Below are 13865 nucleotides of genomic sequence, written 5' to 3' on the forward strand. Positions count from 1 at the left end.
TAACTAACTAACTAACTAACTAACTAACTAACTAACTAACTAACTAAACTATCTGTCTCCACAAGTTAGGAGCTTTAGGTGGTTACCCAGGCTGTCCCAAAGCTCCCAGGGACGAGCTAGGCATGAAAAGGCAGTGGGGAGGACAGGTCATCCTCACCCTCCATTGCCTTTACTCTCAAGAAGGAGCAAACAGGTTCAGGTGCAATCCCAAGTCTACCAAGGCTTCCGAGTGCAGACTCTAAGCCAGGCAGTCTTTGGAGCATTCAGAAATGCAAGTAGCTTCTTCCCAGCTGCCAGGCGAAGCAGTGTTCATATGAGATCCCTGCTCCATTAGCCCTGTACTCATGCATTTTTATAAATAGCTCCACTGACTGCAAACACTTCTGTTAAGTCAGCACTTTCTTCAACATAGAGCTCTGTGTTTTCATCAACTGGAAGAGGAGCTCGCAGAAAGCCCCTGGAGGGCAATGCTAGGGGACACGTGCCCAAGAGAGACCAGTCCTTTGTGTCCCACTTAGCACTTCTTCATTGCTTCACTCTGATTATCTTTTAGACCCCCTAATGATGGTGGGAGAGCATAACAAAGATGGCAAGGTCCCAGTATTTATGTTCACCATACCCAGCTTTCTAAGCTAACAAACATCCTTAGTACCTACTAGGAGCCTAGAGACCCAAGACTCAGCCTTTCCCTTATAGATTTCTCAGGGTGGGGTGATGCTGGGGGACAACGGAGGCATGGGCAGGTCTTGGGAGTTTTGTTTCCATTCCCATTCATTGTACACACAGCAGTTATTGGACTGGTCCTATGCCTCAGGAGGACAATATGGCTCACTACATACCACACCTCTGTGGCTACTTCCTCAGGACTAATAGTGATATCCTCTAAACCCCAGTCTGCCTTTCCAGCCCACCTCTCATCAGGTCTTGCTTCTATACCCTCAAACACTTGAAACTAGACCACAGTGAGTGCTATTGGTGATTATCCCTCTTATTGGGATGAGAAAGACCATAACAAGACTAACAGTAGGAGAAAGACTGAGCAAAAGCAGCCAGATGCCTCAGGAAGCTTAAAAAAAGAAACGGTCCATTTTGTCAGGCTATAGGAAGAGATATATAGAGAGTAATAATAATAATATGTAATATTATTATATAACAATATATTTTTACATAGCACAGGCTGGCTCCAGAGGCCACTGTGTACTGGGCAAATACTTTACTCGTCCCTTAGGACCTCTGTCTTATCTGCCACACCCATAGATCATGTTACCTTCATCAGTAACCCATACATGACCTTGGGAATAGAACTTGGTTGACTGGCTTCTGTTGTACACTGTATTTTTTTTTTTTTAATTTCAAAACATGTTACTTTACTGTGAAAGCAGGGTAGGGAAAATTTACTCTTCTTCCAAGGTGTATCATATACCCTCTTCCTATATCATGCTATAAGTGAACCTTGGTGTACTTTCCACAAGTCTTCACTATCTCCATAGGTACACAATTTAGATTCAGAACCAAACACAGGAGGAGATGATATTTTCTACCATTTCATCACTAGAATGCAGACATCTAACAGCTTGAACTCTAACTCAGTAAATGGTATTGGGGTGTGTATGTGGGAGAAACCTTCTGGAATGGGAGCACAAAACATGGAACCTTGACTTATAGGAGCAATATACCTTTAGTAGGTCAGTATCTACTACTCACACATTTTTTTTCCTTTTTTTATTTTTATTTTTATTATTAGTTACATTTTGTTAACTCTGTGTCCCAGCTGTATCCCGCTCCCTCATTCCCTCCCCAACCCCACACTCCCTCCCTGGTCTCCTCCCTGCCCCTTTTCAAATATATCCGGGCACAGGGTCTTTTCTGAGACTGACACTCAACCAAGGACCATCTATGGATATAATCTAGAACTTCTGCTCAGATGTGGCCCATGGTAGCTCAGTAACCAAGTAGTTTTCCAAAGTAAGCGGAACAAGGACTATTGCTAACAGGATCTCAATAGCAAGCTCTTTGACCTCCCCCCCCCCCCAAGGGGAGGAGCAGTCCTGTTAGGCCACAGAGGAGGACTTTGCAGCCAGCCCTGAAGATACCTGATAAAACAGGGTCAAATGAAGGGGGAGGAGGTCCTCCCCTATCAGTGGACTACTCACACATTTTTACAACACCATTTTCACTTGGAAAGAAATGAATACTCTTATGAAAAGAAGAAAAACAGAAAATTACCTGTGGTCTCATCCGCGGATTCCATCGTACATAGTAATTGACCCACAATTCCAAGTGACTCATGCTAGCAACAGGATATAACACATGGTTCTCATAATTCACAAAGAAAGGATTTGAAAATTCATCTAGTTGGCTATTGATATAAGACCATAGAGATATAGTCTTTGTATATATATCCTGTAAAACAAAAACCAGTACACTGAAATAAGTTCTTGTCAGCCACAAGGATTAGTAGTACATAAAGAAAATAATTTGGATAATGAACTGAACTGAATTCAACACCAAAAAATCTAGGCACATTACTGAGCCCTACCTTTCTGGCTACATGCAGCCTCACGCTACAGATGACATGTGTGATATCCCAGAAAACAGTGAAGTTAGGCAATATTTGGTAGCTATATCTGTAAGAAGATGAATAAGAACTTTCTAATATCTACAGTATAAGCAGGCTCATCAATAACAAATACATATTGTATTCTGGATTGAGGTTTTGTGATTCTTCATATTCAGAAATGCTGGTAGAATTTGAAATGGCGTAGTTATCTGCAGGCTGGAGAAGCTTTGTATAGAAGTATATTCCATCACATTATATCTCCCTCTCAATTTTACAGTATACACTTTAGAAATGTAACAATTTTATTTGCTTATCTGAATAAAAACAGCAAAATGGGTGGGTACATTAGGGCAAATAAACATTAAACAATGGATTAAAAAGTGAAATATTCACACAAATAAAAAATAAGACCAAGTAAATGTTCTCCCACTTTGTAGCTCATGGGACTGCCTACTTTCTATGAGGTATATTTTCACAGGAACTATAAGCTTATAGGATTCTAACAGGATTATGACCACCTCATTATTTATATATTTTATTTATAAAAGAAACATCACTAATAAGTCAAAGGATCCAGAATAGCCAAAGCAATATTGAAAAAGGAAGATGTGGGAAGACTCATACTTATTATAATGTTATAATAATTAATACCAGTGTTGCTGGTATAAAGATATACATGTAGGTCAATGGAATAAAAAAAGAGCACAGAAATTAACATGTGTCACCTTTACAGTCAACTGATTTGAGGGTGGGGGTTCAAGACAGGGTTTTTCTATATAAACCCTGGCTCTCCTGGGATTAAAGGCATGTGCCATCATGCCCAGATTCATTTAACTGATTTTCAACAAGGATAATGACACAACTCAATGGAGAAAGCAAGTTTTTCCAACAAATAGTACTGTGACAGCCAACTAGACAGCCAACCTAAAAGAATTGAGTGGAAATCTTACTAAATGCTAAACAAATAATAACTGCTAATGTAACACAGACAGAAATGCAAGAGCTAAATTTGTAAGAGTTTCAGAAGAAAACCAGGATCAAATCTCTGTGGCCTTGGTTAAGCAATGATTTCTTAGCTATAATATCAAAAGAACAAACAACATAAAAAAAAATCTGATGTCATCAAAGTTAAACACTTTTGTGCTTCAAGACAGTAAAAAATCCCATAGAATGAGAGAAAAACTTTGTAAATCATATGTATATAAAACTTTATAAAAACAGACAAATCAAGATTTTTAAAGACAAATAACTTAATTGAAAAATGAACAAAGAATTGAATAGATATTTCCCACAGAAGATATACAAATGTCAAATGAGCACATGAAAGGATGCCCAATATCATTTATCATTAGGGAAATGTAAGCAAAAATTTTATTACACTATCTATGATATGGTTATTTCTTTTAAAAGAAAAATAATAAGCACCAGCAAATATAGGGAGACGAAAACTTGTAGAATATTACTACTAAGATTGAAAATGGAACAATCAATTTGGAAAATAATCTGAAGGTTCTACAAAAGGTTAAACAGAGAGTCAGTCCAATCACTCCATTCTTAGATACATATCCATGAAAAAAATACAGCCAAGAAATGGAATTTGTACATGAACATTTATAGGAACATTATTCAAGAGCCACAAAAAGAAAACAATTGAATATCAGCTGATGAACAGACACACAAAATGTGCTCTATTCATATAAAGGAATATTATTTAACCACAAAAAGGAATGTGCTGGCATATGGATGAACCTTGAAATTTTTACACTAGGTAGAGTAGGTCACTCACAAATATGCACCTAATGTATAAGTCCAATTATAGGACATGTCCAGAATATGCAGATTCTAGGTGCCGGGAAAATAGAAAGCAACTTGTAATTAATAGGGGACTTCTAAAAGGGATGGATAAAATATTTATGAAATTAAATATCTGTGATTACACTGAACTGTAATATTCAGATTAAGTAAATTTTGTGTTATGCAATCTATGTTGATCTTTTATTTAAATAAAGAATAAATCTTGTATTCCCTACTTTACAACAATTGGTAAAGATACAGCTCATGGATTTTATTCTGCTGTTGAGGGTTTCTTTTGTTTTGCTTTAAACAATTTCATTGAGATTCAATTCACATGCCATTATATTTACTATTTAGTCTCCCCTTTTTAAAATTAAAAAGTGAACAGAGGAGCTAGAAAGATGGCTCAGCGATTACAAACCCTTGCCACTCTTACAAGGACCTGGGTTTGGTTCCCTGCACCCACATGGTGGCTCATCTTGTCTAGAATTCCAGTTCTAGAGTATATGATGCTCTTTTATGGCCGCTTTGGGCACCATATTTATTCATATAAAATAAAAATTATTTAAAATCTTTTTTAAAGAGTTAACAGGGTTCTGGCTATTATGAAAAAAGCTGCTATGAACATAGTTGATTGAGCAAGTGTCCTTTTTGTATGGTTTAACATCTTTTGGGTATAGTCCCAGGAGTGGTATAGCTTGCTCTTGAGGTAGAACTATTTCCATTTTTTCTGAGAAACTACCAGATTGCTTTCCAAAGTGGTTATATGAGTTTGCACTCCTATCAGCAATGGAGGAAGGTTCCCCTTGCTCCACATTCTCTGAAGCATGTATTGTCCCACTTGAGTTTTTGATCATAGCCATCCTGATGGGTTTAAGGTAGATTCTCAGGGTCATTTCTATTTGTATTTCCCTGATGACTAAGGGCAGTTTTTCTCAGCCATTAGAGATTCCTCTGTTGAGAGTTCTCTGCTTATCTCTGTACCACATTTTTTAATTCGGTTATTTGTTTTGTTGTTCTCTAATTTATTGAGTTCTTTATATATTTTGGATATTAGCCCTCTCTCAGATGTAGGATTGGTAAAGCACTTTTCCCAATCTATAGGCCGCTGTTTTATCCTCTTAGCAGTGTCCTTTGCCTTGCAGAAGCTTTTCAGTTTCATGAGGTTCCATTGTTGATCTTAGAGCCGGAGCTGTTGGTGTTCTGTTCAGGAAGTTGTTTCCTGTGCCAATGAGTCCAAGGCTATTGCCAGCTTTCTCTTCTATTAGATTTAGTGTATTTGGTTTTATGTTGAGGTCTTTGATCCACTTGAAATTTAGTTGTGTGCAGAGTGATAAATATGGATCTATTTGCATTCCTCTATATGTAGACATCTTCTATATGAAGACTGGTACTATTTGTTGAAAATGCTTTCTTTTTTCACTGTATGTTTTGGCTTTTTTTTTGGTCAAAAATTAAGTGTTCATAGGTGTGTAGACACCAACCCATCCACAAAACCTTTGTCCTAAAATTAGTGCTGCCTACAAGATGTGCAGGGTCAAAGATGGAGTAAAGACTGAGGGAATGGCCAAGCAATGACTGGTCCTATTTGAGACCCATCCCATTAAGGAGAATCAATCCCTGACACTATTAATCTTACTCTGCTATGCAACTCTCAGAGGAGCCTGGCATAACTCCTCTGAGAGGCTTCACCTAGAAGTTGATGGAAACAGATGCAGAAACCCAGAACCAAACATTAGACAGAACTCAGGGAATCCTATGGAAGAATTGGGAGAAGGATTGAGGGAACCTGAGGGGTCAAGGACTCCATAAGAAGACTTACAGAGTCAACTAACCTGGGCCCATGGGGTCTCACAGAGACTGAACCACCAAAGAGAATGCAAGGATTGGTCCTAAGTCCCTTGTACATATGTAGCAGATGTACAGCTTGGTCTTCATGTGGGTCCCCCAACAACTGAAACGGGGGGGCCCTCTGACTCTGATGCCTTCCTTTGGATACCATTGCCCTAGCTGGACATGGCCTCAGTGGGAGAGAATGCACTTAATCTTGCAGCCACTTAATGTCCCAGGGTGGGTTGGTATCCATAGGGGATTCAAGTAGGAAGAGAGGAGAGCTGTGATGAGGATATAAATAAATAAATAAATAAATAAATAAATAAATAAATAAATAAATAAATAAATAAGTTAACAGGGTCCCATCATACTGGGCTATGGAAGTATGGATTTTGTCCTACACCTTGGAGGGCTTTGGGCTTGTTGGGTTCCTGCCTCTATAAGAGGCTTATATTAGATACCTATGCTTAGACTGCTAAAATCTTGGAAAGGGATCTAGGTCATCTCTCCCACTACCCTGTGGCATTACAAGCAGCAATAGGACCAGGAGCCAAGTCCTCATTCCATTCAAGCCCCTTCTGGTAGAGTTTACTAGAAAAGATGCCTGAACAATAGGGGAAGCATATACACTTACCTCTTTGATGCGTTGTTGTTCACAGTTGCATAAAAAGGTCCCAAAAAGACAGCTATAGAGGTGATCCAAAATTGTAATCAAGAGTAATTCATTAAACTCAAATGCTGAAGGGAACTTAAATGAAGAGGAAAAATAAAGTTTAGTTTTGAAGTCTAATTAAAAAAAAGTCATATTCCTTATTTGTGTATGAGATGGACTACAATATGGAATATGGTCAGATTAAAAAGCAAACAGTCTTTTAGCTAATTGAGAATTTCAAGTCCAAGCTGATAGATCTGGTTAAGAAACAACTATACCCAACACAATTTGTTGTGTTCCTTAATACCTGAAAACCAGATAGCTTCCAGTTTCTCAGATGGTAGAACAAAGCTCAGATTTACCATTTTGACAGAAAGAACTAGAAAGGTAGATAAAATACAATAAAGACAAAATATATGTCCTTAGATTCTGGCAGTAGGCAACATGGAATTGCTATGGCCCTTGAGAAAACACAAGTCAACGAAAAGAGCAGTTATTGAACCTGATTTTTGCCTGGAGGTACACTGCAGGTCACAGAGTGGGGAGGAACTTTCCATGTTCAACATTTATCAAAAGTGATTCAAGAAGAACAGAATGTGTGACTAGATCTAAACATATTACAGATTACTAATTCTTTTTTTAACTTTTATTAATTATAGTTTATTCACTTTGTATTCCTCCATAAACCCCTCTCTCCTCCCCTCCTAATCTCAACTTCCCTCCCCTTCTTCACGCATGTCCCTCCCCAAGTCCACTGATAGGGGAGGTCCTCCTTTCCATCCTTCTGATCCTAGTCTATCAGATCCCATCAGGAGTGGCTGCATTGTCATCTTCTGTGGCCTGGTAAGGCTGCTTTCTCCGCAAGGGGTGGTGATCAAAGAGCAGGCCAATCAGTTTATGTCAGAGGCAGTCCCTGTTCCACTACTATGGAACCCACTTGGACACTGAACTGCCGTGGGCTACATCTGTGCAGGGGTTCTAGGTTATCTCCATGCATGGTACTTGGTTGGAGTATGAGTCTCTGGAAAGACCCTTATGTTCAAATTTTTTGGTTCTGTTGCTCTCCTGTGGAGCTCCTGTCCTCTCCATATCTTACTATTTCCTACTTCTTTCATAAGATTCTATGCACTCTGCCCAACAGTTGGCCATAAGTCTCAGCATCTGCTTTCATACTGAAAAGTTTCTGTAAAGCAAAGGACACCATCATCAAAACAAAATGAATGCCTACAGATTGGGAAAGAATCTTCATCAACCCTCTATCTGACAGAGGGCTAATATCCAGTATATATAAAGAACTAAAGAAGCTCAAAAGCAACAAACCTAGTAATCAAATTAAAACATGGGGAACAGGGGAACAGAGCTAAACAGAATTCTCGATAGAAGAATATCGAATGGCAGAGAAACACTTAAAAAAGAGATGCTCAACCTCATTAGCCATAAAGGAAATGCAAATCAAAAAGACCCTGAGATTTCACCTTACACCCATCAGAATGGCCAAGATCAAAAACTCAAGTGAAAATACATGCTGGAGAGGTTGTGGAGAAAGGGGAACCCTCCTCCACTGCTGGTGGGAATGTAAACTTGTACAATCACTCTGGAAATCAATCTGGCGCTTTCTCAGACAACTAGGAATAGCACTTCCTCAAGATCCGGCCATACCACTCCTAGGCATATATCCAAAAAAGGCTCAAGTACACAATAAGGACATTTGCTCAACCATGTTTGTAGCAGCTTTATTTGTAATAGCCAGAAGCTGGAAACAACCATATACCCCTCAAATGAACAATGGATACAGAAATTGTGGTACATCTACACAATGGAATATTACTCAGCAATGAAAAACAAGGAAATCATGAAATCTGCAGGTAAATGGTGGGAACTGGAAAGGATCATCCTGAGTGAGCTATCCCAGAAGCAGAAAGACACACACGGTATATACTCACTCATATAGACATATAATATAGGATAAACCTACTATAATCTGTACACCTAAAGAAACTAAGAGGGAGGACCGTGACTAAAACGCTCAATCCCCACCCTGAAAGGCAAAGAGGATGGACATCAGAAGAAGAAAACAGGAAACAAGTTAGGAACCTGCCACAGAGGGCCTCTGAAAGGCTCTGCCCTGCAGACTATCAAAGGAGATTACTCATTCTTAAGGTCTCTCTCACACATACAATCCCATGAACTCATGCTTCTAAATTATTACCAATGTTTAAACTGAATCTAGCAGTGTATAAGAAGGCAATATTACATGGCCAAGTCTGGTTTATTCTAGAGGAATGCAAGGCTGGTTTAACAGTGAAAATCAATGTTACAAAAATATAAATTACTATAATTAATCTTATTAACAGATCAAAGAAGAAAACCACATGGTCACCTTAATTGTTTTAGGCAATGCATAATGAATGTGGTTGTTCAGAATTTCTGTGAAGATTATGAGCACTGCCAATAGCTTACAGCCAGTAACAGCAATTTACCAGCCGTGAGACATCTGAAAATAATAATAGTCCCAACAGCAGGACTGTACTGAGTGCCTACCATGTGCCAGAGTTTTATTTAAAACACTGAAATAGACTCTGCTAAATGAAGCAAAGGAAGCCGGAACAAAAGTAAATAAACAGAGGTACCTAGCATATTTACATTAAGTCAGTTTACACTGAAGACTTATTCTTGGGCAGGAATCAGGTAGTTCAGTTATTAAACACTTGTTTAGATTGCACAAGGCTCCAGATTCAATCCCTACTACTTCTAAAACACACAAATACTATTATCTAGTCAGAATCATGCTTGCACATTGTCAAGTCTAATCTTGACATCTCCTGAGTGACAACTAGGATTACTGACACATGGGTTTCCTAATTATTGTTAGGCTAGTAAGCAGGACATCAGTCTGAGAAGAATGAGACATTGAATATTTATACCTAGTCTATGAGTCTATATTCTAGATCTAAAAGCTTGGATGGATGTATTCAAGTGCCAGTACTACCGGTTTAGTGTGGCCAACTGAGTGCCAGGTATGGGAGAATAAAGTAGGCAAGGCTCAGCTCAAGCCCCACAGCACTCATGAAAACCAGCAACCCAGGTTCCATCTACTCCTACTGGGTGGATGGATCAAGATTGCAATTGCTCAAAGAAAACTGTTGCAGTAAATTTAATTTAGGAAGGAATTCAACATGGATAGTGGTAATGCCAGAGAATTGCAAACAGAGGATAAGTTTCTATAAGCTGTAGTTCGTTTTCTTGTCTTCATCCAGAGACTATATAATTTACCTAAAATGTAGTCTCAAAAATACATCATAATGTACACGGAAATTTTGTACTGCTTGAGGAACAAAAGGATCAAGAACTATCCCAAAGGGTAATGTTCCTTTAGACTATAGATGCTATAGAAATTTTCTAAGATGCTAAAGGTTCCCTCAAGCATTTTCCCTAGTTCTTTTTGTCATAGTTTGTCTATATACAAAATAGCTCATTGTATTCTGAGATTTTTTTTCTGACTTTATACTGACTGAACTCAATTTAGCAGTTATGCAAATGAAAAATAAGCACATGTATTACATGGATAAATATTTATGACCTTGTTACATATAAACATAATTTATTAACTTATAGCTAAAAACCACTAATCTCTTCCTCTCAAGTACTAATGTTATTTTAAGGAAAATTATACACATATTTAATGAATAGTATCAGAGAGTTACGAGGGGCCCCTGAACTACTGCATCCAACCTCTTATTTTCCTTCTTAAAAACCAATAAGCAATACAAAAATAACAGATTAGAGGTAAAAATAAGTATTAATCAGTATGAGGAACAGAAATCAATTTGAAGGCACAGACACACATGTGCATGCCAATGTGCATGTTCAGAAGCATTTTGGGAAAATGAACCTAGTTCATATCCACGAGATTGTTACCAGATGGATTTTTTTGCACTTAATTTTCAAGGTAATTTTTCTGAAATGTGTTTCATACTTTCTTTTCTTGATCTAAATGTAATAACCACTAAGTTTTGTCATTAGTAGGGTACTATAAATGAAAAGACTTCCAGCTAGCCGCTAGGACATTTCAGCCTGCCTTTTCTGTTGCCTTTCACTTGGGTATTCTCCCCTTAGACTATTTTTTTTTAATTCTCTACTATAGGAAACTCAGTTAACATAAGACCCCTGTCAGCTTGCTGATGCTAAATCTACAGGGAAGAGTCCATTCCAAGTGATGGCCTATAAGATCTACTCTATAAACTCTCCCCTTGCTTCCCAGGTTTAAAGGTAGACCTGTAGGTTGTGAACCCCTTGGCAAATATCTGTCTCCAAAAATACTTACATTATGATCCATAACAGTAGCAAAATTAATTATGAAGTACCAATGACAATAATTTTATGGTTGGGGGGTCACCACAACATGAGGATCTATATTAAAGAGTGAGAACCACTGTCCTTGCCTCAGTCCGTGAACCCATAGCATCAAAAAGGCAGCTCTGCAAACTACTGATTCAGGTTCTAGTATTTCAATAAGAACCTCAGAAGATTCATGTGCTGGTTCAAGTTACAGCTGGCCTGGTCTAGCTTTGTATTCTCAAACATCAGAAGTGCCAGGAGGGCTTGGGAGCCCCAGAGTGTTGGGCTCTACCTCTTGAGCATCAGCAGGTCTGTGTGGGTCTAGAGCTAGTATGGCTACCAGGTTCCCACGGGATGCTCCTGGGAAGCAGTCCACACTGTGATAGGGAGGGCAGCAGAGGGAATATATTTGTTCTTGACATTTTTCTCATTTCAACACACTTCCACCAGTAGCAGTACCCACAGTGAGCAAACAAGCAAGGACATAAATGTTCTCTGAGAAGTTTGAAAAGACTTTCAGGAGCATTAAGCATGAACATGAAGGCCATTTGGAGGAGTACCTGAAAATGACTAGGAGCTTCTTACAGATACACAGGAAGGATAGCATTCTAGCCCCTGGTCCTCAGTCTCACTCAAGCCAGGCTGAATAGAAAACACTGGAAAAGACTGTTCTCTTGCCTCTTCCTTCATTCTTTTTGTTTCCAAGTTCATGTCCCTGACAAAGTCTCCAATCCCAGGGAAAAATCTGAGTGGGACTTACTTGTAATGAAGCTGCAGGGCCTGACTAACAGGAAGGGAAGATCTCTAGAAGTTCCCTTGCTTATCAGTGCCCTGCTCAAGTTGAGTAAGGTGGTGCAAGCCTGTAATCCAAGCACTATGGGAGGCAGAGGCAGGCTGATCTCTGTGAGTTTGAGGACAGCCTGGACTACAAATCAAGTCCAGGACAGCCAAGGCTTCACAGAGAAACCGTGTCTTGAAACAGCAAACAAACAAACAAACAAAATATCAGAGCCGTGCTCAATGGAGTTAGGAGGCTAAAACAATAGTTAAGGACAAAAATAAAAACAGAAACAAAACACAAAACTTCTAAGCTTCCTCTCTATTATTGGCTCTCAGACACACATTTTTCTCAATGTGAATATCCTCAGATGCCTTGGACTGACTTGCTTAACTAGAAGTTCTAATGTGGGACGAAATATTGAAGTAAGTGCTCAGCAGGGGACTGACAAAAGGGGAAAAGAAGAAGCAGAATTAAATATGGATAAGGGGATTAACCAAAACCACCAGCAGAAGAAAATTGTTTCGAATGTTCTGTTCACATCTTTAAGTGAATGAGAATCAAACTGTACTGAGTACTAGAAGGGGCTATGTTTAACACACATACCCTCATTTTGAATGAAGCAGCAATGGAAATTTAATTTTTACCTATAAGATATATTTGAAACAAAGACATAGGTCAGAAATAACACTTAAAATCTCTCACCTGTCTTGTCATCTGCCAAACACAATCAATGAACTGAAGAAATATAGGTGATCGATCAGCATCTGCATGGTTGTCATCACCATGGCCTACTCTCTGAAAAGAACCAAAAGGTTTTATATACATAACACATAAATATAATACATATTTATCATATATATGCATATATGTGCTATGTATATATACATATAAATATATATACACACATAGCATATGCATATATACATATATATATACACACAGAGATAGAATATGCATATATATGAATAGGCTATGATCCTCTGAAAAGTCACTTAAATTGCCCAGTCATGTCTCATCATGCCTAAGTGAATTCCTGCTCATCACAGGCACTCAAATTTGTTTGTAAGAAGGATGATTTAGAAAATCAGAGCATAATGATATATAGTATGAAAATACCATGACAAAATGCAGTATTTTGTAAGACTTAAAAAATAAATGACTATATAATTAGAAATAAGAATTAATTAAACTAAATGGACTTTCCCTTCTTTTAGAAAACAAAATTACAGTTTACTCTATATTTACATGGTGGTGGTTTTATGATATTTCTTTAATATAGTTGACACCAAGAAAGACAAATTGGCTAGCAAACTTTTCAGTTAAAATGATGGGATCGAGGGCTACACCAAGTGTATAATGCCAAGTGTAGGAAGATTAATTAGTAATTTACAAAGTAGGAAGTATTTTATAAATATCAGGAAGAAGGCCGAAGAAATGGCTCAGTGTGGAAAGTGCTTGCTACCCAAACAGAGGACCTGAGCATGGGTTTCCAGCACCCATGTAAAAGCTGGGTATGGTGGCACATGCCTATAACCTTAATAATGGGTGGCATAGACAGGAGACCCTGGAGTCTTGCTATCCTGTCTAGGCTAAATTGTGAGGTCCAAGTTCAGTGAGAAACTTGTCTCAAATGTGGAAAAGGGTAGGCAAAGACCTCTTGATGTCAACCATTGGCCTCTACACATTCACACACATGAAACGTCATACACATACACACATATAATAAGAAATGACAGTAATTCTGACAGTGAAAAAAACACTGCTAAAGATGCTATAAGTGCTATACATCTTTGCCTGACTTGGAGAACCCAAAATCTCACTCTTAAAATCGTAATTGGACAGATTTTTTTCCTCAAGCAAGTCAAGAAATACACTTCATACCTTTGGTATTTTATAGTAATGCATTT

General features: G+C 38.3%; 1 protein-coding gene across 4 annotated transcripts in view; it reads right to left on the reverse strand.

Moving 5' to 3' along the window:
* Mtmr1 (myotubularin related protein 1) overlaps nucleotides 1-13865 on the reverse strand; it is a 67471-nt gene that overhangs the window by 3393 nt on the left and 50213 nt on the right. For all 4 annotated transcript variants that reach the window (XM_055608752.1, XM_055608753.1, XM_055608751.1 and 1 more), the window contains 3 exons: nucleotides 12661-12753; nucleotides 6822-6935; nucleotides 2227-2403 (listed from right to left, as the gene is read on the reverse strand). In XM_055608752.1, the coding sequence (XP_055464727.1) occupies nucleotides 2227-2403; nucleotides 6822-6935; nucleotides 12661-12753 (384 nt within the window). The remainder of the gene's footprint in view (nucleotides 1-2226; nucleotides 2404-6821; nucleotides 6936-12660; nucleotides 12754-13865) is intronic.

Source organism: Psammomys obesus, unplaced genomic scaffold (assembly GCF_907164565.1).
Source record: "Psammomys obesus unplaced genomic scaffold, mPsaObe1.curated_primary_1811, whole genome shotgun sequence".
NCBI lineage: Eukaryota > Metazoa > Chordata > Mammalia > Rodentia > Muridae > Psammomys > Psammomys obesus.